The following is a 24,891-nucleotide window of genomic DNA, read 5'->3' as shown; positions in this document are numbered from 1 at the left end:
ATGTTTACATGTGTTCAGGCTGCTTCTTTATACAGATCTCCAAACATGGAATTTGAGCAGTACTCCATCAGAAATTAGGCACATGGTATATTGAAAAACAAGTTTAAAGAAAACTTTAAATCACATCTGAGAGTCATTTAAGAGATCAACTGTTTAAAGACATGTATTGTCACCTTTTTGCTGAGCTCCAGGCACAAGAAAATAATGTAAAATCTTCCAATATTTTCCAGCCATTTGGGTCTTAGAAGCCAAACTTTTAATGTGTTTGTGAAACACATCCCCTGAGCTTGCAAAAGCACGGGGACTGGAGGGGAGGGGGGGGAGGTTTTAACACAGCCCAGAATTACCCCAGCATCACCTCGGGTGTCACAAGCAGCACCACGCACCTCACAAATCTTTCTGTCAGCTGATATACAAAATTAAATATCTCTCGCCAGTTCGTCGCCACGCTCCCAGACCTAGAAGGGAAAACCAGAGCACATCAGCGGCCTGATCTGGGGTGACATTTCGGGGCGAAACTGACGATATTCGCTGTTCCAAAAATCTTGAGGTACCGCCAGCTCTTGCCGGTAAGTTTGTCGCGATTTGTGGCGCATCCCGCGGTGAGGCGGCCCGGGCTCCGCTCCGCCCTCGCCAAGAGGGCGACCGCGGCCGCCGAACTTCCCCACAAAAGCGCGGCCGCCGCGCCGGGGCGGGTGGCAGATGCTGCCGCCGCTCGCTCTTCCAACGTGTCCGGCCGCAAACGCACCTCCGGGAGGAGAACTTCCAGCGGCCCCTCTCCACATCTCCTCAGCGAGGTCCCGGCGGGATTCCCGAACTTCCTGCCGAGCCCCTCTCGGTGTGTTTCCCGCCGCCTCCCCTCAGCGCCCCCCGCGCGCGCGGCCCCTCAGCGCCCCTCGCGCCCCCCGCGCGCGCGGCCCCTCAGCCCCACGCAGCGCCCGAACAAAAGCGGCGCCGCCGCCGCCCCGATCCCCGATGGCGGCGATTCCCCCATCCCCGCCCGCCTCTCCCTCCCCGCTTACTTGTCCAGCACGAAGTACATATCGAACGCTCCGTGGCACGACGGCTCGCCTGCAGCCGGCGCGGCGGCGGCGGGCAGCGGCGGCAGCAGCAGCGGCAGCAGCAGCAAGGGCACGGCCCCGGCCATGGAGCCTGCGGGCGGCGGAGAGCGCGGGCGGTCGCTGCCGTCCTGCCGCTCGCCGGAGTGGCCGCCCCTCGCCGCCGCCACCGCGGCTCGCCTGGCCCGGCCCGGCACGGCCCTCCCTCCCCGCAGCGGCGGCGGCGGCGGCTGGGGCGGGGGACAGGGCGGGCGGGCTCGCACCGCCCCCGCTCGCCCGGCCCGTGCGTCCCCCTTGCGTCCTGTCGTCCCTGTCGGGAACGCTCCAATTCGTGTTGCTGCCAGCATTGCCCGTGTGCCAGAGAGTAAGCCCCAAATAAATTTTGGGGGGGGGGGGGGGGTTGGGGATTGCACAAACACCGGAGAATTGTGATTTTGAAACAGAAAAAAGACCGACCTAACAGGGATCATGTGTCTCCCACAGGCTGTGAAGGTGAATCAGACAGCAAAAAGGATCTTGCTCTTCCCTTCACAAGAGGAGATAGGGAAGTCAGAGTCATCCTGCTGGAGAGTTTTCCTTTCATCTCACTTCATCCCCATTCCTGCTGTTTCTGGATGGTTTGTTGTAGCCACAGCACTCTGACCTGACACATCCGTGTCACAGTGCCTTCTCCGTGCCGATCCCAACGCCAAGCCAAGCCTCCCTCTGATGCAAGCTGGAAACTTCACCAAGGCCCACGGACCAGCACTGAATACTGTCAGCCAGGGATCTGGCTCACAAAGTTCTCTAAGCCTGTGAGCTAGCAAGGCCAAAGGGTAAACAAGCAGTGTTTCACAGTTCCTGTGGATACACAAAACATGGAAGATTAAATACAGAGCAGCCTGGGCTTCGCCGAAGACCCAGCCAAAAGAAAGGCCGTGCAGAGGCGTGTGGGACGACAGAGCAAGCTTGCTGAGCTTCCCAAAACCAGCTGCACTCCAGCTTTCCAAGCTGCACGAGTCCACCCCAAGCCCCAGGAGCACTCGCCTTGCCTGGGAGTACATGTCATGTTGTCCAGATGTTGGAAATCTTGCTTCAAGCACATGTGACCCACTGTGTTTAGAACAAGCCACCACTGCCAGTTCACTCTTTACTTGTTTCCAAGTGTGTGAATTCCTCTTTTAGCCTTTAGTGGTTTCTGCCGAAGAAGCAGATAAATCATGGCTATTTTGCTGGAACGGCTGGATGAGAGGGAGATAGGCACGTAGGAAGTACACGGCAGTGGCTCATGGCTATTTGCCCACGTTTGGCTTTGTTCACACAAGGGCCTGGAGCCTCCTTTCCCGGTTCCCAGAACTCGTTAGCTGATGCTCGGCTCTCTCCCCACCCTCCTCCAGCGCCACAGTGCTGCATAAACCTTGGCCCGGGGTGCCCGGCCCTGTCGGGACGGGCGTTTCTCCCTGTGTGTACACACAAACCCTCAGGAAAGCAGCCTCCTGAGCTGATATCTTTCTGATGTCCAAGGAGCCGGACGGGGCATCGGCAGCTTGCCAATGGCAAAACAAAGACCATGTTGCAGCAGCAGGAGGGGACGACGCATGCTCTTGGCTGCACCAAGGGACCCAAGCCAGCTGCAGACCTCTGCCCCAACCCCAGCTGAATCTCCCGCTGCCTCTGGGTGTTGGTTCCGCATCTGGAACAGGCACAGCTTGCCCTCAGTCTCCATCCTGTCCGTCTGGAATCGAGGTCACTTGCACGAGGACCTCCTTTACACTGGCTTCTTGTGCCTGGAGGCTGGGACAGCCGGGAAACCAGGGGGACTGGGACGAAACCACCCTCAGTCATTTAAAACAGAACTCTCAAAAAAACGCAGCTTCAAAGTAACCCAGCTCTAGAAGCAGAAGTTTTCACGTGGATGGCCGACAGGCAGATGAACACAAGTTCACTGCCAAGGTTTACTGCAGAGAAAGTAGTAAACGGAACAGCTTACAGCACCTTTGGGGTTACACAGTTCCCTTCTGCATCTCCAGCACTTGCAGATGATTTCCCCACATGTTGTCCCTTAACACCCACCACTTTCTTTTTGGCCCAGGCAGGTCAGGAAGACCTCAGGCAAATGGTGCCAAACCAAACTCATCGTATTTGGGGAGTGAGCAGTTGGAACAAAAAGTCACCCTTGGTGTAACCTGGCTGTGAGCCTGGCCCTGCCCGGGAGTCCTCAGGAATGCTGCAACAGAAAAGTGGTGCCTGGGGGGTGGAAATCCTTCAGTGCTGTGGTGAGGTGACCTCAGGACCAGAGTCAAACAGCGCCTTGGTGCGGCCACACAGGCTGCCTTTTGCATAGACTACAGAGGGTCAGGAAGGCTTTGTTACTTGAATCCAGTTCAGGTCCAGGATACTTCCGCCCAACAGCTGTGAGCCAGGCTGTTTTTTTCAGGATGCTCAGTGATTGCCAACATTTTGTCCGGGAAAAATGAAACTTGGGTGTGTCTGTGTGTGTGGCTGCTATGCTGATTAATTAAATCTCCTTTCTGACTCAGGTCCGGGATTGCCCTTCTCCCAAATGATCCGGGAGCAGCATGGAAGGGGAGAGCTCCACAGCACTGGCACCAGCCAGCGCTTCCAGACACCCTGAGCTGTGCAAACCCAAGGACGGGTGATGCTGATGGGAAGCCTTGAGCCAGGGCAGCTCACAGGAAAATATTTTTCTTCTCCCCTCACAGGATATGAACCACACATGGAAGTCTCATGCTTCATAAAAGGAAAGAGAAACCAGAGGGACTCCAGCAGTTACACAACATGCAGGAGCTGTTTGAGAGCTGCCTCCTGAAGGATTAGCTACAAATCCTTGTTCCCTTTACAGCTGTAGCCTTGTGCCTGTGCTCATCCTGTAAAACAGTGTAGAAATGAATAAATAAAAAGGACGGCATTAAGTAACACAGGAACTCTCGTGTCCATGTGGTATTGCCTGCATCATCCAGATGGAAAGTATCTGTCTAGACAAATCTGGGAATTATGCAAGCTCAGAATTCCTGAATAGCCTTTCCTTTTCAACATCAAGAAACATTTACAGTGCCCACTGAAAATACGCACAGAAAAACACAGGGGGGAAAAAAACCCTTCAATTCCAGCAACCAGGAAACCCAAATGCTAGCAGTGTGTTGGATGAGAGAAGGTATAAGTGCGGGAATATGGAGCAATTCCCTGCTGTGTGCACGCTGACTCATCGGCTGCCCCCAGGAACCAGGATCATCCCTGGTACTCCTGCCTCAGCGGAAGTGGAGCAGGCTCCATTGTGCTTCTTGTGGTTCTCTGCTGCCCGATGCCCTGGACAGGCCGCTTGTTTCCACTTTTCCAGAGCTGTTTGTTTCCATGGTGCTCAGACAAGCAGAAGGAATGAAAACAAAGAGGGAAAGATGGGCTCTCCTGGTGCAAGCCACCACAGAATAAAAATAAATCACTCTTGGCCTGGGAGAGCAAAAAAAAGCAGGACAGAAAACATGGAAATCCCACTCTGGCCTGGAAGCCGCCGCTGGCTCTGAGCAGAGCCCAGGGATCACCAGGTCTGGGAGTTTAGCACAAACTCCTAGAGTTGTAGTGACCCTTTTTGGTATTCTTGGGAAACAGCGGCCCAGCCAGGGAGACAGAAGAATGGAGCAGGCAGGAATTCTCCCCGCAGAACAGTGCAACCCAGGAAAAGGATAACACATTTCTCAGTAGTATATGAAGAAAAGTCATGTTTAAAGGAGCACATGTCGTGATCCAGCAGCCATCCAGTTTGTGACAGTTTTATCACTGACTCCAGGTGGACAGGATCAAACTGTCTGAGGATGCATCCGAACAGAAACATCACTTGTGTTCAGTCTGGGGTCACGTTGGAGGAAAAGGGTTGTTTACCAATCTGGTCTGGCCCCTTCAGTGCTGCAAAGGAGAGAGAGAGAGAGCATCGTGTCAATTCTGCCCTCCCAGCCCTAGGACAGAAAGAGGAAAGAGAAAATGGGAGGATGAGTGATAAAACAACTGCTTGTACCACTGTTTGGGGGCAATCGGGGCATTATTTTTGCAAGGCCAGCGGGCTGCAGCAGGACATTGTGCCCGAGCCCCTGCTGGATCAGCAGCCCGGAAAGCAGATGTGCCAATTTCCTGTCCTTGATGATGATGGGCCCTAATTACGCCAGAGCTGTGGCAATGTCCTTTCTTGTGCATGACCCCTAATTTGGTTTCATGAAGTCATCTGTGCCAGGTTCTTCCGGCTGCAAGGCTGGGGTGAGTGATAGTCACGGAGAGCCTTGTGCTCTGTGTGCCCGAACACCTGGCCCATGCTTTGAACAAACAAAATTCAACTGGGAACAAACAAAATTCAGGCAACCCACTGGGATTTGGGCCACTTGCTTGGCTTGTTTTACCTCTTGCAGGATAGCGTGCCTGCTGACAGGGAGCTGTGTGCTGGGGGGAGCATTCCAAGACAGGTGTAGGCACTCAGCCGAGACCAGCGCTTAAGAGACTGTTTGTCTGTGGGGGGATGAATTTTGGAACTGGGGATAAAACACACTCCCCTTTGTTTTTTCACAAGGGAGATTCCCTTGCCGGTATTGCTGCTGGTGCCTTTTTCAACTTTTCACCATTCCTTTCCATGGTTTTTGCAAGTTTATTTGAGTTTTTTCTTTCCCCTTTTTTTCCTCTATTTCTTTCCCTCTCATAATTTGAGGGGTTCCCCAATTTTGATGTTTGCCATTTATTTAGTTTATTTATTTAAACAGAGGCTTTTATAAGTTTGGGAGAGGCTTTTTGGATGGCATGGTGGGGGGTTTTCCAACTTTTTTCTTGCGTGACATTTTGAGGAAGCTTCTTGGGGTTTAGAATTTTTATTTATTTTTACTTCCCGTCTTTCTCCCAGGAGCTCTTTGTGGAAGTAGGCATTTGTCTGTTCGTGCAGGTCCTGCTTTGCATGGGTAGGGTCACTGCTCCTGACTGCTCCTGGGGCCAGCCGCACCCACCAGGAGCTGTTTGTTGTTCCCTGACTGTGGGACTCTGATTATTGTACCGGCAGCTCCCATCTCTATTCCTGGGGGTCACCTGGGCTTGCTGCTGCTGCTGGTGAGAGAGGATGGTGCTTGGGAGTTTGGCACAGAGGTAGTGTGGAGGTTTGCAGGGCGGTGAGAGGTGGAGATACCGCTCCCAGGACATCACGGATGTGATATGGGGCCTTGGTGGCCACATGGTACCTGCTTCTTCCTATGCCTGGTGGAGCAGGTGCTGTCCTGAGGAAGATGTGGTGCTGGCACAGGGGTCTGGCCTGTGGGAGCCTGGTGGAGGAAAGAGCTGGAGGAGGAGGGCTTGGGGCTGTGTAGCACCAAGGGGAGCAGGTGGGGAGATGCCAGACTTTTGGTGGAGCTTCTGCAGTGACGTGCCTGCAGGCAAAAGCCAGGGCACATGGGAAGAGGGCTGACTGGAGGTGGTGCTTCCGTGAAAGGGGACAGAGGCTCCACAGTGGTGCTGGGTGGCAGCTTGTGCCGCCTGGAAGCTGGAGAAGGGCTCTGACCCTGCTTTGTGTAGCAAGTGAGGAAAAGAACACTGTGGAGTGAGGCTCTAGGTGCTGGGCATGCAGAGTGGGGGGGACTGGAGAGCCCTTGGGAGGGGTCAAACAGCTCCAAGGAATGCTTGAGCAGGTCCTTGTGGCATGGCAAGTGTGGGAACAGCAGAACTTCTGACTGTCCCTGCTGGTCCAGGAGGTTATGTGGACACTGGAGTGGATGGATCTGGGATCACTGAGAAGGATTACCCTCTGTGGATGCAAAGCTCCTCAGGGGCAGGCTGGCTGTGTGCCTGAGGCTGGGAGAGGCAGGCACCAGGATGTAGGGGGGCTTTGTCACCACACAGCTAGAGCTGAGCACTGGGGAGCAACAGCCACAGAGGTGCAGTCAGGATCACAATCACAGAATATTCTGAGTTGGAAGGGACCCATAAGGGTCACTGAGTCCAATTCTGGAGTGAATGGCCCATGTGGGGGATGGAGCCCACAACCCTGGCATTTTTAGCAGCTGGCTTTCACCAACTGAGCTAATTTGGGGTCAGCTCCCTTTGGGGTTTTAAGGCCTGACTCATCAGAGACCAAGATTTTTGGTCTGGACTTGGTGACCATGCTTTGAGCAGGAGGTAAAACCATCAGGGGTACTTTCCAACCTGATTGGGTGATTTTCCTTCTTGCCTGCCCTTGGCTGCAGCACGGTTCCACTGCCCACCGTGTAACTTCAGATTAGTGAAGATTTGTACACTGAACTCCGGCCAGACCGTCTAGAGGATATGCTTGGGGAAACCCCACATTCAGAAGGTGGGATGGGATTTTTACTGCAGTCAGCTCCAGGTTCTGCTGCTGTCAGACCGCAGGGCAGGAAGGGTGAGTGTGGGAGTGTTTGCTGGCTGACTCACGGCCCTGCCTGGTTATTCACCAGCCGAATTGCACCAGTGACTTTGCGTACATCAGCCTTGCCCTGTTCGTGTGAGCTGCTCCCCTGGCTGCCTGGATGACAAGGGTTTCTGATCATCAGTGTGACTATGCTGGCCTTAAGACAGGAGTGAAGCAGCTGGGATGTGTCTTATCTGACTAGTATTTACATCTGTGTGACTCTGAATTACCTTTTCCTCAATTTCTCCACATGTGAAAAGTTTAACTTGTGCTGTATGCACTCGTGTCCTGTTGTCTGTCATCTAAGATTTTATTCTTTTCTCTTCCTATGTCTGGGCAGTTAGGATGGGTGGAGGTGGAGCAGTGCTGACTGGACTGCAGGCTTCATTTTCTGCGGTGCTGTTGGCAGAGCAGCAAATGCTACAGGGGCAGGAAGGGTCGTGTCCCTTTCCCCGGGGAAAAGCAAGTGAAGCAGCTTGGCAAGCGCTTCATATGTTTTCATGGATCAGCTTAGCGGGGTGTAGAAGGTGGCGTGCCTGGCATTGCTTTTGGGGAACACTTAGAGCTGCCACACAGTAGTAGCCACAGCAGGAGAGCTGGGGTACTACACTGTCATCCCGATGCGGCAGCATTTTCATGTCCGTATTGAATTCTTGTGCCTGTAAGAAGGCCTTTTAAAGGAAATGTTTTGCTCAGCAAAGCTGATCAAGAACAAAATAACTCATGGTACAACGGTACCATGGTACCATAGCCCAAGACACCTGTTGTGAAGCATGTTGACCAGGAAGGGCCTTCAGTCCCTGCTGAGGATATGCAAAGATGTGGTTAACTCCTTGGAAAACTCATTTCCTGTCCTGAGTCGGAGACGGTGATGAGTTGGTGTGTGTTCACCTGGGCAGCTCATCTTGTGGCACAGACAAACCATGGTTCATAAGCTCCTCAGCAGCTCCCTGCCAGTCCTGTGCTCTCCCTCTTCCTCTACTCAGGAGCATTTACTTGTTTCGCTTGTTGTTCCAGGATTTTGTGCTCCTGCCCTCGCAAGAACCATCAGAACCAGCTGCACCTCAGAGAGGGAGCCAGAGTCACTGTGGGCTTGGAAAGGTCCTGGGTGCACAAAGAGCACAACAAACGGGAGATGGTGTCAGCTGCAGTGAGTGGGCAGATGTTCCAGGTAGACAGGGTTTCTTTGGAACCAATCTAGTGCTCTGCGATTAGAGTTATGCCCTTAGAAATAAAGTTTACTTGGGAGCTCATCAGTGGGGATCAGTGTGCCAGCAATGTTTGTCCTCTCCAGGTCTGCATTGCAATCTCAGCTTGTGTTCTCAGCACCTTCCCACTTTACCTGCCTGCCACCTGAGTGCTTGCTCAGGCTGGAACTATGGGAAATGGTAGTCAGTTCGGCAGAGTTTGGCTGGGAGAGGTGAACAGTGTGCCCCCCTGAGTTTCCTGTGCTCAGCATGTTTTCTCCCAGTAGTTTTGGAGCTGCTTTGCAGGCACCAGGTGCAAGGCTGGCCACAGGCAGGAGTTACAGAGAGAGCACAGCTCCTCTGAGCTAGAAACATGGCAACTGCTCATCAGCACTGTCGGTCCTTATCTGCAGGAAGTAAGGAATAACCCCCATAAATCCTGTCCCATAAATCAGACTCTACTGAGCTCTGCTCTCATGAGCCACGTCACAGGTCCTGGATGAGCAGCAGGGAAAGGTGCAGCTGAGTCACCAGCAGGGAGTCAGCACCTTGCTGCCTCAGGGGAACTGTTTGTACACACTAACATCAGCCTGCTCTGTCCTTGTCTTAGACACCCTGTACACACTTTTCCCTGTACACACTCCAGATGGCCTGGTAACATTAGTGCAAGGTGTGACACTGGATGTGCATGTTAGTAACATGTTTGAGTGAGAATGCTGAGTGGGGCTGGTGTTGTCTGAGGAATCAACAGGAACGTGGATCTGAGAGGTCCAAGTCCCCTAGAGATTGCTAGCCAGCATGGGCATGTGTTAGTAAGGCTGAGTGGTCACAGCCGTGGCACTGGTTCCTTGCAGCCAGGGCAGCAAACCCTGCGGATTAATACTCACTTTTCCAGTTTCACTTATACTGGAGTCTCCTGGTGCAGTCACTGGGGAAAAGGAGTGTGTGGGGGGAGGTGTGGAGTGTAATGCTACGTTCTGGCAGCACAGGGAAACTGAGTCTGCACAGCATCCCAAGTGTCTGGATACATCACCCAAGATAACCCTCACCTGTAACTGGAAGCCAGCGTAAAAATAATGGCAAGTTTCTCTGGGGCCTTGGCTTGGGTTCTTCCCCCTGTCCTGCCTTACAGAAATTTGTGCCATCTCTGCTGCTGTGTGGTGGGAGACAGTTCCCATCTTCGGGTGGAGATTTTAGGGGTGTGCAATAGAAAGGCTCAAATCTCTGTGCCTCATTTGTAAAGTTCCTAGGCATTCTGGAATAAGATGCATAACAAGAAACACCAAACAGAACGCTAAAAACACACACAAAAAAAAAAACCCAAGCAAAACAGGCAAAAAAAAAATCCCCAAACCAGTTTTTCAGCTGTTGTGCTGAGGGAATTTTCATTCAGCATCTTGTAGGAAGTGTTTCTTGTCTTGCAGAATGAAAGTCACTGAATGTAGCTCATCAAGGCAGAATGCTGTGATATAATTTAGAAGCTCATTAGAGATCATAATCACAGTGACAGATGTTGGTGGGAAGTAGGAACCATCATAAAGATAAATAGGGAGCTGTTTGTCATGAGGGTATTAGATCATACGGGGGCAACGTTTTCTGAGATATCTAAGGGGCCTGATTATCACTTGGAGGTTTCCAGCTAGGTTTTTTAGTGTATCAATCGCTTGGAAGATAAGACTGAGGCATTCAAATATTGAAGACTTTGCTTGTAAGAGCCATAAATTGACATTGTGTCTGCTAACCCATGTTGGAGCAGGACATGCCCTTCTCTGGGGTGAGCTATGCATACCACAGCATCTCTGAGTGTCAAATAGTGTGGGATGGGAGCTGTGCTGTGAGGTGGGAGAGCTGTGCCTGGGTAAGGAGCAATGCAAGCAGCTGGATTGTGCAGGTAGATGGAGCATGGGCTGGTGGCATGTGCTGCAGAGAAAAAGGTTTTTAAGGGCCACCAAAAGGTATTACTTGGCCTGTTACTGTGTTAAGTGTGAAATCATCACCGGATTTGGAGATGTGCGCTCTTCCTTTGTGCTACCCGCTTCCTCTGGGTTGCACCATGGAGATTGAGACGCAGATCCTGTGCACGATGAGTGACTTGGATGTGGATGCCAGCGTGAGAGGCTCGTGCGTGCATGGCTCCGTGGGGACGGAGCAGAAATCCTGGTCCGTCAGAAATCCTGGGTGGCAGGGATTGAGCTGGTTGAGCAGGGGTTGAGCTCCCATTGCTATTGCTCCTGTGTGATTTGGAAGTGCAGAGATGGCAAAGGGGCCGGTCGCCAGCCTTGGGAAGCGGGCAGAACTGCAGAGCCTCAGAAGTGGAAGTAGGTTAACAGAATCATCATTAGGCTGTGCTGGCATGTGGGCTCACTGGGGTGTGAAGTCACCTGATGGAAGCACTGCCCAATAACAGAAATTCCCTAGCAGAAAATGAGCTTTTGTTGCTGTAGTGCTGTTCTTCTGAGGTGTTCCATCTGCTTTACAAAGAGCGTCTGACTGAGCCCAGCAACGCTTCCATGAGAACAGCATCTCTAGTGACAGCTTGCAGCTGTCTAGCAGATGAGAGCACCCAGGTGTAATGGCAAACAGGGAGGGAATTACAACCATCCCATTTTGCTGAGGGAGGGATGCTCTTGCGAGACAAAAAGGGACCACCTAGTAGGTCTGTTTGACAGCTGAATGTCCTTAAGTAGGCGCTGAAAGTGTGGGTGTGGAGTGTGCTGTAAGTTCATACAAGCAAATATAAGAGAATAAATCCAAATAGTTGGATAAATTTTACCTTTGGAATGGTGGCTAAGCAATTGTAGACAGTTGCTCCAAATGATCTTTAAACTTTTGTGTTAAAAAGAGGAGAGCCCAGAAGGACCACCTTGCAGCTCAGCCTGGCGCAGCCGTTCCGGCTCTCGGTGGCCCTGGCAGGGCAGGAGGGGCTGCCATGTGCCACAGGGCACAGAACGCATTCAGAGCCCTGAGCTGGTGCTGTGGCACAGATGATCTCCATAAACTGTGATGACATTAATCTAATGTATGCATTCTCCTACGAATGTGAATACCAACAAATACAAATCCCATGCAAATCAGGCGCTCGCGCAGTATGTGCAAGTGGCTGAACATCTGAGGACTCAAATATTATATCAGAAGTTGTTCGCAGACGTGCCTGTTCCAAAATTTGCTGTTACACTGCCCTTCTGTGTTCCCATGGGAACTCTCAGGTAAGGGAGAGACACGCTCCAGCTAAAAGAAGTGTGTGAAGTAAAACCTGGCTTCCTTGCTGGATTCCTCCTCCTTCCCCGAGCCTGCAGCTCCTTCAGATGTCCGGCTGCATGGAAAGGCTCCCCCCAGCCTCTGTGGTTTCCCCTTGGGATGGGGGAAAGGTGGATGTTAAGTGTTCCTCAGAAAAGGAAGCGGTACCCTCTGCCAACTGGCAAAGAGCAAGTGCTGGCACTAACTGCGGGAGAGAGATTATTCACTCATTCTGCAGGAGAGCCTGTTGGGAATCCCTCTCCCAGTCCTTGCCTGGCTCTTCCAGCTGTGCCTGCTGCAGCCCAGGTGCTTGAAGGGGCATGGCGGTGTGTGTCCCAAAGGGGCTGGGAAGCTCCATGGGATGGTGTCTCTCGGGTGAGAAATCTTAGCATCTCTCAACTGAACGAAGAGGGAAGCAGAGGGCAGCTGAGAGCTTTGCAAGAGGCTGCAGGAAGGGAAGAGGGAGCGAATTAGCTGCCCCTGTGCCCTCAGCCAGCACCATGGGGAATTCAGTTTGCAACAGGAAAAGAAAGAGGTAGGAACAAGTGTGAAGTGTACAAGAACACCAAGTGTAAAACCCCATAATCCATGTTTTGGAGTTGTTTTTTTTTAGTTGCTGGGGAATGCTCAAGGGTTTCAAAATGGAGCTGGATCTTGTAAAACAAGAGTATGATGGATGCAGCAGGGTTCATAGAAACGTCCCAGGAAGAACAGGGGAAAAATAACCCAGCAGCTCATGTACAGGCAGTCAGAGAGGATGCGATCCATGTGGAGGGACTGGGGTGCAGAGACATGGACGTCAATGAAAACAAGTGATAGGAGAGGCAAAAGGATGTGTTGTTGTAAATATCAAACCCCTCAGGTTATTCTTTCCTCCTGAAACCACAGTTGCTTGTGCAATCAAGACAGGGGATTTAGGAGAGGGAGCAAGCCTGTGCAGGTGCTTATATCCCACATGAAGACTGTTCTCCCTTAAAAGTGGCCAGATTTTGTGGTGGCACAGGGAGACTGCAGATGGGAGCTGTGAATGGCCCTGGAGAGGGGCCTGTCCTGACAGTGGCAGTGGGTGCTTGCCTGACTCCAGAAAGGGGGTGCATCCAGAGCACAGGAGTACGGCTTAGAGGGGCTGTTGGGTTTTCTCTGCTTGTCTAGAGCTCACGGATATGACAAACAATGTACCACGAGACCCCTGCCAGCTTTCCCCTCACTATCCCCTCTGTGCCCTTGGCTGCTCAGAAGGTTCCAGGGGACTGCTGACTTCGGTGCTGAGAGAAAATAATCTGTTGTCTCTTAGGCAGTGGCAAATTGTGTGGGCTGAGATCACATTTACTCTTAGCCTAAGCCTGCAAGTATTCCATGCATAGCCCCCCTTAATGAAAAGCCTCAGCCGCTGCCAGCGGGTTAAGAGTTAGGGCCAGCAACCCCTGGCATGTCGATAAATCTTCGTCCTTAGCTCATCAAATCCCCAGCCTGCTCGTTCAAGAGGGATTCACAAGAGGTGATACAAGACTGACCTTTGCTCTGTCATAAATGCAGGTGCACGTGAACCAGCTCAATCAGCGGGCTCTTTTTTTGGCTCCCTTCGCTTGAGGTAGTTTATCTCACCCGGCGGCTGCAGGACCAGTGCAGCATCCTGGCAGTATGCTGTGACATGCTTGGCTTTCCCTCTCCCCACCTTTGTCAGCTCCTTCAGGTGGCTTTTCCCAAGCCTCCCCTTTTTGACCCTGTGGAACTGTTTTTCCCTCTCCCCATGACTCCCTATCTTTCAAAATACCTTGTAATTTTGACAATGTTGATTTTTACTGCGGTAAAGGAAAAACGTGGCTTTTTTTGACAGCCAGATTGCATGTTTGTTTGTTCTTTTATTTTTGGCTTCTTAGGAGCTTTTTGCCACTTCTCACTTTCTAATTGTCTCTTTTTCTAATCCAGGCACTTATGCTCAAAGCCAACATTTCTTATGGCAACTTTTTATCACCTGCTGGCTAGAACAGAATAGCAAAAAAAAATCAGATTCTGGCTGAAGGACCTACAAAAGTAGGAAAATATAAAGGCTTATTTTAAGGATAGAATAGAAAAAGCGTTTAGAGGTGAACGCCCTGGCTGCATGCAGAGACCTGGCTTAAGCTTTAGAACAGAGTACCTCTGTAACTGGAAAGGAGGAAAGCGGGATCCCGGTTTATGTTGCAGGGGAAAAAAACTACCAAAAAGGAATTTCTTGTGCACCCAGATGGTTTGCAGCTCAGGATAACGCACTGGGGACTGGCAGCAGACAGGAGGTAATGAGCAGGTCTGATGTGCAAGCGAAGTCAAGCAGAAGCAGCGGTGGGCACGGGACCCTGGTGGGGGAGGTTGTGCTTGCTGAAGTGGGATGATGCAGTGCAAGACTGGCAAAGAAAGGAGCAGCAGTCCTCGCTCTCTTGGGAAAAAGGCATCTGTGTGTCTTGAATAACGCTGTTCGTGTCTGGAGACGGCTGAATTTTTTCAGGACCCTGTAGGGTGACAGTATTTTGCTGAGACTATGTGCAGGGAGTCATGGGTTTGTTGTTTTTTTTAGCTACATAAGTTAAGCAATAGACTGGAAAAACCACGTGTTTCTTGGAGGCATTGGTATCTGTCCCCTCCTGCTGACGTTTGCCTGGTCCTCTGGTGTTGCCAGGGGCTGTGGTGTGCTGTGTGCCAGCTCGGGGGATGTACAGCAGCCCTGCTTCTGAGGCAGGAGCGAGCTGCAGAGTGACCTGTGAACAGACTTGATCCTGTGGATTCCTGTTTACCTGCTGGTGCTGGCTCTGGAAGGAGGGCTTGTGCCTTGGCTGGTGGGGTCTGAAGCCTTTAGTGATGCACAAGCGCTCCTTGTGAGCCCTGTGCACTGCCCCGACACCTCGGTGTCGGTGCTGCTAGCCCTTCTGGGAACAAGCCCCTGGCCACGGACCCTCCCCTTTGTCCGTGGCTGCTGGCCGAGCCCTGGCTCACCAGGACCGATCCCAGCCCAGGTCAGAGTTCGGCAGCCATCATCCGCCTTGGACCACATGTCTGAAGTCCTCAGTTTCCATCCCAGCTATTGTTTCCCAGGGCCTGTTCACAAAAGCTGTGTCCGCCTGCTTGCTTTGCAGTAGCCCGTGAGCGGGGCCAACCCACCTGTGTTCCCCGGGAGGTTATTCGTGGCTGAACAAGCTTGGCTCCACACAACTGATCTGCTTAAGTGCACTTCCCTTCCTTGCTTTCATTCCACTCGTCAGGCTGCAGAGATAACGTCTGTCTTTGTTCTGATGCGAGACCCTTGCGTAGGTACCCAATCTTCCCCATAGCGTATCCTTTAAAATAGATAAATTTGCCTTTTCTGAGTGGCAATTTAGATTGATTTTGATAGAGAGGATGGCGGAATCATATACAGAAGAAAAAAATCTTTTAAAATGAGAACGGAAGCAAATATAGTTTAGTAGTATACTCGTTACAGAATGAACAGCATATTGTATGTGCTGTGTTAGAGGTATGTTATGAATAACAAAAGCACTGGAGCATTTACATATTTGTTTTCAGAAATCCTGGCAGTTGGATTTCACCATTCTGCGCCTCTTTGCCAGAATCACTAAACAGTGGTACATATGGCTTCTGAAGTACCATATGTCGTGGAAAACGTTAGCTGATGCCTATACTGATGCGACACGCTATAGTCTTTATTTAGATTTTTTTGCAGTTTTGAACAAAGAATATTAGATCATGCAAAACATTGTGCAAGCAGTATGGAGTAGTACATACAGGAAAACATAATGCATTGTGCCCAGAGAAAAGCCAGCTAAGAAAAGGGAAAGAAAGGGTGGTGTCGGGAATTAGAATGTGCACGTGCCAAGAAATGCATCAAAGGGTGGGACATGGCTTTGTGCGGCCAAGGCAGGAGGTTTTCCAGTGCTTGAAGCAGAGTCAAGAGCCAGAGCTCCATGGATGTGCCGGTTTTGAATCAAGTCCTGTTTCTAAGAGATGCTTCCTTTTACAAAAAGTGGTACTCAGGCTTAAATCTAAGTACATGCTTGAAATCCTTGGAGAGCAAAGGAAACCACGTGCATGAGTGCTTTCCTACAGAGCCCTCCTTGTAGGAGCAGGGATAACTCTGCTCTCTCTCCCATATCATTGTCTGAAAATAATGACGATGAACACAATGAGTTTTATGAGAAGCATCTTGAAAACAAACCAAAATATAGTTTCCAACACGGCGACCGCAAAGCCCAACCTGGCATTAAAAAATGAATCCAGGATTTTGTTTTGACAAGTTTTTAAAGCACTTCCCCACCCCCCCACCCTGCCCGTCTCGCCTCATCTTCACTGCACTCACATCGCTGACGGTGGCAGCACCAAACACTGAGGGGAGCCTGGTGCTGGGGCTGTCGGGAGTAGCCGGAGGAGAAGGTGACCCTGAGGGGAAGGAGAGCAGGGAGGTGTTTCTTGCCTCCATGGCTCCCTGCTGGAGCAGTGCCCTGCTCTCCCCTTTCCCTTTTCTTCTGGCTGCTCTGTGTGCAGACCACTGCTCCGTGAACACTTAATAGGCTTAACTTTAAGCACCAGAGTAGATCCAATGGGATTACTCACATATTTAAACGAAGGTATAATGTTTGGAGAGGCGGGAGAAGCGTTGCATCTCTGTCTCTTGATTTGGCTCCTGCTCTTAAAGCCACCCAGTTCTAGTGTCTGAGGATGGGAGGTTATGGGATTCACACAGCCTCTGCCACAAGCGTGTTGGGGTGTGTGTGGTATAGTGTTGGGGAAGATGAAACAGGAAAGCCTTATAAATATGATTGCCTGACAAAAGATTTTGGGAATATGAAAACTACAGGCGACATCGAAATGAAAGCCACTTTTGAAATACCAAATCTTAGTTACTGAACAACTGGAAAACAATGGTATGGCCAACTGAAGGTAATCCCCTCTTGATTGAACAATACCCTCTGCTTGCAGGCAGGTCCAAGGGTCAGAGCAGACCCTACTAGCTCAGCAGAAGGGGTCCAAAGAGTAGTTTTTAGAAGTTAAGATGTAACACTCTATGGTAATAGAAGAACTCTTATAGGCTGTATGTAAATGCTATAGGATTTGTATCTTGTATTAGATTGGTCAGTGACAATTAGAATATTCAGTACAGAAGATGATTTATTGTATTGTAACCAGGACTTCACCTTTCCATTCCTCTCTTACTCTTCGCACACTCTTACGCTCTCTCTCTCTCTCTCTCTCTCCTTACTTACCCGCTTACTCTCTTGCTCTCTTGGGCCTGCTCAGAGCTGCCAGCTGCAGCCCTAAGCAGTGCCCCTATACCCACGCCCTTTGCAATAAACCACATGTTCCAAGATCTGACTATAGAGATCTCTCGTCACCGTCCGTCCCGACCGTCCGAACCCACACCCCAAGCTCCCACAGTATAGCGAATGTTAAACCACAAAAGGTAGGAATTTGGGGAAATCTCTTATAATGTGCAGACATTCCTTGGTTGAGGCCAACCAACTAACCAAAACAGAGACAAACCCAGCACAAAAACAGAAGGGTGAATAAGACTCAGTCCAGAATGCAGCCGGAGCAGAATGACTTCCTGGGGAGGTGGGAGCAGAAGGAAAGGGCTCACAGCTGAGCTGTGCCGCAGATGGCCAGGCAGGGGACGTCGGGGAAGCCGCTGCCTGTGGGAAGAGCACGTGTGGTGTCAGAGATGGGCTCCACCGTGGAACAGTTGTGCCGACCTGGGAGGGCTCTTGGTGTACGTGGGGGTTTAATAGCACAGGTAATTGCAGAGAGGCCAGCGCTGGGGGAGGAGCCTGTAATTCCCTGCCTGGCTGAAAGAAGCAGGGAAGGCAGTGCAAGCTGCCAGTGGTCTTTCATGGTGCAAGCAAAAGTAGTGGAACATTTAAGAAACTGAGGCTGTTTCACAGGAATTATCTGAGGCAAGAGCTGCGTGTGTGTGTGTGTGTAGGTAGCATCTCACACATTTTATGAACCACTACCTGAATGGATGTAAACAGAAATAGAAGTCAGAATGGAAGCTAAGGGAAAGCAGGGCTGAGGGGAGCTTTCACTGAGCACCTATTTGAGGTTGCCTCACAGGTTCCCTGGAAAGCACCTAGTGGCTCAAATTCAAGCTTCATTATGTGGTTGTAAATTTGTTAAATTCGTAAGAGGGGAAGATTAACATTCGTATGCCTATCTCTGACTGAGGTGTTTTAATTCCTTTGTCGGATCAAGTACCTTCCCAGAGCTTCCGGGCAGAGAAAAAGGGAGCCTCTCTTCCCAGAGAATGATGTTTGTAGCAGTGCCAAGCAGGTGCCCCTTCCTTCCACCTCTGATCTCCACATCTCTCATAGGGGAGGCCGGTGAGTGCCCAGCCTGCCCTGGGTGTGCAGCTGCCCCTCTGGGCTGTGAACCAAGCTGTCAGGGCCACCACTGAGCCCACTATGTCACAAGCAGGGTGGCTGTCCAGGCTGCAGCAGGTAGACCCCCACAGGGGAAGGACACCTGAGCCAGGCTGCCCACTGAGCGGGTCAGTGCATGGCCTGGGCCATTTTCCCGGCTGTCCTGGCATGGAGCTTCTTGCGTTGTTCTCTGTGTCCTCCATGAGCACAAGCAGGCCATTTGCTGCATTAGCCTCATTATGTTTCCTTTCCAAAAGGATCCACCAGTGTCTGCCCTGTGGTTTGGAAAGGGGTTAATGCTTTCCCCTCCCAAACCTCAGCTCACCAGCACATCTCCCTTGTGCTGCAATTATTAAATGACACTTCACAACTTCATCTCCTCTCCTGCTACATCTGCTTGCTGCTCCCATGTGCAACCCTGCTCACGTCCCAAACATCTAAATGCATTGTTTCCTCTGTTTCTCCTGCCAGCATGGAAAGGAGCCATCCCTGAAGCAGGATTGCCTTTGAGCTGGCAGCGACGAGTGATTGGCTTTGGGCAGCGCTGCTGAGACTCTGGCAGGCCGTTTAGCAGAGAACCTTGGCTAATGAATGTCATCCACACCTAGCAGATGTGCCACTGCCTGCCATGCCAGATTTTTGACATAATACAGGGATGCTGGACACGACAGTGCTTGGGAAAAGCCAGGGAGTGACTCGTGCCTTCAACGTGGCGTTCGGTCCCGCTTGTGCTCTGCAAGAGAAACGAAACCAGAGGGAGAGAGGGAGGGAAGTGCATCCGTGTCTCCCAGTCCTCGACCCCGGTTTTATCGGTGCAAAAATCGTATTTGTGTTGCTTTCACTCACGTGCCAGGGGATCTTGAAAGAAAAGCCCACCACCTTTTTTTTTTTTTTGGTCCCCTGTGCTTCCAGCCCCAGCTCCTGCTGGTCCCTCCAGCCTCCCGCCGGGTCCCAGGATGGGGAAACGAGCAGGGGGCTGAGTGCCCCCCGGGATCTGGGATGGCTGCGAGCAGGTGCCTGGCACCTGCATCTCGCCGCCGGCAGCATCCCGGGCTTCGTCTTTCCTCTCCTGCCCTCCATCGGAGGGAAGCAGCATTCGCCGGGCACAGCGGGGGGCCGGGGGGGACACCGACCCCCAGGCGCCCCGAGACCCTCCGAGCTTCGGGGACTCCCCCTCACCCCGCCCGGCGCGGGAGTGAGGACGGGGTTGCCTCCTAATCCGGGCGTAATCCCGGAGAGCGGCAGCAGAGCGGGCGGCCGCTAATCCCGGCCCGCCGCCGCTAATCCCGGCCCGTGTCCGTGGGTCTCTGCCCGTGTCCCCCGCGGGCTGGGGGCGATGTCCCCTCCCCAGAGCGTGCAGTGGGGTCCCGGGTGGAACCCCCGGCTCTCAGGGACGTAAATCTGTTCATGACCTAACTCGGTCATTAACCCGCTGTTTGCCCGGCGGGCGGCGGCGCAGCAAGGGGCGGGGGCCGCTCTCGGGTGGGCGCTGCCCGCCCGGTGCTCCTGCAGCCCCCCCAGGCTTCTGCACCTCCTCTTCGGTCCGACACTCTCCTTTTTGGGGTGACATCGTTGCCGGGTTTTTCTGTGCGCCCGGGAGCAGCTCGGCCGGGGGTGCAGCTCGGAGGGGTCCCCCCAAGCACCCTCCGGGGGCAGCCTGGAAGGCCGGGGCGGCTGCGGGACGTGTCCTACATTACGGGGAGCTCCGAGGGGGGAGCCTGGGGGTTGTTCCCTCCCAGCCGGCTGGAAGCCAAGTTCAGTGCGGCGTGGCCGAGCCGAGATGCAGCCGGGGAGAGTGCTTGGGGGGGTCGGTCCCGGGAATATCGTACCCCAATGAGTAATGCTCCGGCTCGCTGGCTGCGAGATTTCAGGCGCCGATGCACCGTGTAACGCAGGTCGCTTTGCCGCTCTCCCCGGTTTTTTTCCTCGGCCTCTTTATCTTTCAATTGCAAAGCAATTAAAGGTCTGCGAGCATCCCTCCCCGCGGGGCCCTCTGATGCCCGCTGTATTGCCCTTTAGATGCCTCTTCCTTTTTTTGTTTTACAATTGTTGTATCAATATAATGCTTCCTTTCTTCCTCTGTCTCTATAGATACAGATATACAAGGCAAACCAAAGGTTTCGGCTGCTATTCAGTGCCTCCTCATTTGTCCCGGAGCCGTAACAGTGGTGCCCTTTCTCTTCTGGCTGCTTTTCCCTGCTTCTGGAGCAGCAGTTATGGGAGAAGCAGATGGCTACTGATTGGGTGAGCTTTGTGGCTTTAATACTGAATACTTTATGGAAAAGGACTTTATCATGCTTGGTTGGTCAGAGGAACAACGGGATGAGATTTATGACTAGAGAAAATAAATCTTTTTAAGTTTCAAGCTCCTTCACACACCCCACGTCAAGTTGCTGTAGCAGAGCTGGAGCTGAAATGCTCAGCATCTTTATTTTTTCCCGCCCCCTGCCCCGTCTGTCTGTCCTTTCACTGCTCTCCCCACCCCCTCTGCGCCAGGCTTTAGCAAACCTTTGCTAACTTTAGGGACTGTCACTCACTGGAGAAGCCAAGGCCTTCAGAGCCCCCAGGCAGCACCAGGAAGGGAAAGGCCATCCCTGCGTGGGGATTATCCACCTGGCGGGAATATGCTGGGCAGTCAGCTCCTGCCAAGGCTTGGCCACACGTAGCTCAACGGCCACCCAGTGTCCGGTGGGGAGTTGTGAGTGACATCCTCATGGACACGACAGCAGGGAAGCCATGTGGCCACCAAAGAGATGTCCGGGCCACCGCTCTGAGCTCAGGTCTCCTGAGGAGATGGAGCCCAGCACTGCCTGACCCCATGCACCCCACACTGGGCAGCACTGGGCCGAGGGCTGTGGGACCGTCCCTCCAGGGCCTGTCCTCTGCGCTGTCCTTCAGCTGCAGCGTGGCTTCTGCCTGGCCTTACATGGAGGCATGGCCAGGGCCGTGCGGTGGGGTGGGCTCAGCCCCAGCATGGGACGCTGGTGGTGGCACACAGGGACAGAAAGGCCCGAGGGTGTACAGGAGGCAGAAGCAGATTTCAGTCCTGCAGGGGTTCCCCTTCTTCCATTTCTCTCCCTTTCCTGTCCTTCATAGCCAATCATGTCTTCTGTCAGTCTGTTAAACACTTAAAGGAAGGTGAAGCTAGGTGAAAGCTTTCCAGGTTTTAAACCTTGATGCTGCTGTCAGGCCAAGTAAGGAGGAGAAGCAGAAAGCCTGAGAAAAATAATTTTGGGATAGAAAGTCAGCAGTGATAGTGGGCTATGTATGAACCTTTTCACCAGCCACCTATATTGTGTTCAGTGGTCTAGGTTTTGGTCAGTAAAAAAATATATTTCTGCGACCCTTTGGTGAATATGCAAATTAATATTTCTAACTAGGCTCTGTGTTTGCTCGGAAGAAAGTAGAGGGGAAGTTTGGGCACCATCCGAGGTGAGGAAAGAGCCGAGGTGCCTATGGTGTGCTGAACCATGAGAAAGCAGGTGAGGAAGGTATGTCAGGCTCCGCTGGGGTTCCTGGGGAGCAGGAGCATTTGCTCCTTGGGGTGAACCACAGCTGAAGCTGGTGTCCGGCCTTTTTTAGGGATTAGCGGTTTTGTGGTGTGGCGGTGACCTGACCTGGGAGTCCAGCATTGGTGAGGTGAGGCTGAAGGGTCAGAGGGAATAGGAAGTGACAGGCACGCCCGGTGTGTTTGGGAGCTGAGCTGGAAACAGGACAGGACATTGCTGGTGTGCCTTGGCCCTGGCAAGGACCTGGAGCTAGGCAAACATTCATCTGGTTGTGGGTCTGAGGATTCCCAGTGGGATCCCCATGCTGCTCGGCAGAACTAGCAGTGGGAGAAACACCGTTCCTCCGTGCGCCGTGTCTGCAGTGTGCTGGTGATGTCTCTGGCACCCCCAGCACAGGGCTTCCCCAAGAAAGGCGCCATCCACGAGCCTGGTGACAAGCAGAAAGGACTGTTTGCCATTCAGCTGAGGCCCCGATTTATTTCCACTACAGAGCCTGTCTGTCTCCAGGGAAGGGAACCATTCTGGCTGCATTTCTCCAGGCACCAGGAAAGCTTGTGGCTCCGCGTTTCGTTTTCAGTGGATTTTCCATTCCACCTGGTGTGCACCTCCTGGGGACCACAGCTGACCCTGCCTCGGGCAGCAGCAGGCAGAGAGGGCAGCAAGGCAGTTTTGAGCATCCCTTCGTGCCCCTTCCCCACGGTGCCCTGGCACCGCAGGAGTGAGTGTGGCTGGGCTCGTGTGCTTCTGGGAACTCGTGTGTTCTCTCGGTGATTTTATTTTATGAGTGACTTTATTGCAGTCACCTGGGAGCTCACTCTCAGCTGTGTGTGCGTGTCCTCATAGGAGTAACCACACACCCGTAGGCCTGGCTCATGTCACAACTCAGGCAGTGTTTCCCAAAGGATGCAGGAGTGTCTCTGAGCGCAGGTTGAGCAGCCTTTCCTGGTCTCTCTGCTCTTCCCTTCCTGGGTGAAGCTCAGGGAGGAAAGAGAAGACTGACACCCCCGGGAGCAGGTTCTCCGTCCCTTGCAGCCATCCCCATGATAACGCAATGGTTATCACGGTGGTTAGTGATAACGATGTCCAAGCATCCGGGCATCCTCACTCTGCCAGCCCTTCGGCCCCTGCAGCCGCCTGAATCCAGGTCCCGGCCAGGGAGCAGCGGACCTTGGGCCACCCCTCCGGGGCTTGATGCCCGTGAGGGCTGGCCTGTCTGTGGGAATTTGGCTCGCCAGCCCAACCCCTTCTGAGCCCAGGTGCCGGGCTTGTCCGCTGCTCCTGGGGCGTTCCCTTGCCCGATAGTTGGTTGTGCCGTGCTGGTGCCGTCGAGAGGGGCTCGGCAGAGCAGGGGCTGTGCTTTTGGAGGGCGGGGAGTGGCGGGGGTTGCCGGCTGCGGGGTTCCCTGGGAAAACGGCCGGAGCTCCTCAGCCCGGGTTGTCCTTGGCTCTCCGCAGGAGGTTTTCTGGAAAAATAAGCGAATAGAAAATGCAGGTATCTACCGAGATAGGAGCGTGCGGCAGCCGGGAGGCGGCGGGGAGCGATCGCACGGCCCCGTAGGGTGACACCGCGCCCGCTGGCAGCGCGGCGGGAGCCGGATCGGGCCCACCGCACCTGCGCCGTGTCCCCCAAAAATCCCGGTGAGGCATTTCCAGGAGGCTGGGGGAGCGCCGCCGGCACGGGGCTCTGCGGGGCCCCGGGGTTTGCGGTGGGCGCTCCCGGCGGTGACACTCCCCCGGCAGAAACTTCGAAAGAAAGAGCCTGCGTCCATTCCAGTGTCCTTCTGCGGGTCGAAGGATGCTGTTCCCTGGGATCCCCTTTTAGAGTAGCATCAGAGGCTGGATAAAAGCTCAGAAATTCCGCCGCGGTCTTTTCCAGTCCCAGGGAATTTCGGTAGTTTAGATCATGCCGAAGCGATTTCGAGATCGTTTATGTGCCGTGGTGTCCCTTAAAATCCTCGCTAATAAAATTAGCGCGTAGGTTTGCTTTCCCCCCACTAATGACAGTCACTCGGACAATTTATATCGTACAGGGAAAGCTGCAGCACTGAAGGAAAAAAAGAAAAAAAAAAAAAAAAAAACCAACCAGGAATAGGAAAAAAACCCCACCACATTAGAAGCAGGAATTGACATCCAAATTTTTACAGACTCCCATATTTGTAATATTATGAGACTCTCCGTTTTAGGAGACACTGGGTTTTGTCGAATTAATAAGATAAATGTTGAAAGCATATTATATGCAGCCTTTAATCCTAATGCAAGGGAAATCGTAATTATGTGGAGAATAAGTGAATTTGAAAGCCAAACATCAGCCCACTCTCTGATTGCAAAGCCCGCTCCGTTCGCCCCTGGAAAACGCTTTGTCTCTCCTTTTGTTTAGTTTAAAGGGTTTCAAATTCTATTTTTAATTATTCTTTTTTTTAATCTGTTTTGTATCTGAAATGACGACGATCAGGGAGGGACCGATAAACACTTTTCCACGCGGTAAACCCCTTATTTCGGCACAGAAATGAGTGCCCGCGTGTCGGTGAATGCGGGAGCCCCGCGTGCACAGGGTGGAAGCCCGTGGCCGTTCCCCGCCCCGGAATGGCTGGGAATGGGCTGGGGGCTCCGGCCGGGGCTGCCCTCTGCCCCGCTCCTGCGGGAACCCGGCTCCGGCGGGGAGCGCGGGGCTGCCTGGTGCAGCTTCTCCTCACGCCGGGCCTCCGCCGGGCGCCGGCAGCGCAGGAGGGCCGCTCCGCGGAGCCGGGCGAGGGCATCCCCACTCGCCTCCGTCCCGTCGAGGAGGTTTTTTTCTGCGTGTCCGATTATCCCTACCTGGCAGGTGCGGGGACAGGGCGGGAAGGCGCCGCCGGGATCCCAGCGCCGGGCGGAGCGGCCGTCGGGCACCTCAGCTCCCCGCCCCGCACCCCCGCCGGGCCGAAGTCGCGGAGCCGCGGCCCCAAACACGCCCGCTGCCCCGGGAGAGGGTCGGTGGGGGGGCGCGCCCCGCATTTCCCACCCCATTGCCCGAAGGTGCCCGGTGGCGGCGGGTCCAGGTGAGGGGCGGGCGGGCCGCGAGCGGGCAGCCCTGAAGGGGTTAACGGGAGGGACGTGGGCTGTCACGCGTCATTGGGCAGATTATGTGCAGCAAACA

General features: G+C 53.1%; 1 protein-coding gene and 1 long non-coding RNA gene across 3 annotated transcripts in view; one reads left to right on the top strand and one right to left on the bottom strand.

Annotated features, from left to right (window-relative positions):
• ANTXR2 (ANTXR cell adhesion molecule 2) overlaps nucleotides 1–1,194 on the bottom strand; it is a 79,300-nt gene extending 78,106 nt beyond the window's left edge. Inside the window, exons 1-2 of one of the 2 annotated variants that reach the window (XM_039550781.1) lie at nucleotides 1,023–1,194; nucleotides 387–458 (exon numbers count right to left, since the gene is read on the bottom strand). In XM_039550781.1, the coding sequence (XP_039406715.1) occupies nucleotides 387–458; nucleotides 1,023–1,147 (197 nt within the window). In that variant the 5' untranslated portion in view covers nucleotides 1,148–1,194. The remainder of the gene's footprint in view (nucleotides 1–386; nucleotides 459–1,022) is intronic. The other variant, XM_039550783.1, reaches the window with a different exon arrangement.
• On the top strand, nucleotides 454–20,608 carry LOC109143221. Its single transcript, XR_002043237.3, has 3 exons — nucleotides 454–569; nucleotides 1,542–5,303; nucleotides 20,342–20,608. It is a non-coding gene; the product is annotated as an uncharacterized LOC109143221 (long non-coding RNA).
• Nucleotides 20,609–24,891: the final 4,283 nt, after the last annotated feature.

This window comes from Corvus cornix, chromosome 4, assembly GCF_000738735.6.
Source record: "Corvus cornix cornix isolate S_Up_H32 chromosome 4, ASM73873v5, whole genome shotgun sequence".
Classification (NCBI taxonomy): domain Eukaryota; kingdom Metazoa; phylum Chordata; class Aves; order Passeriformes; family Corvidae; genus Corvus; species Corvus cornix.
The sequence above is the reverse complement of the archived record's forward strand: the minus strand, read 5'-3'. Positions and strand labels throughout refer to the sequence as shown.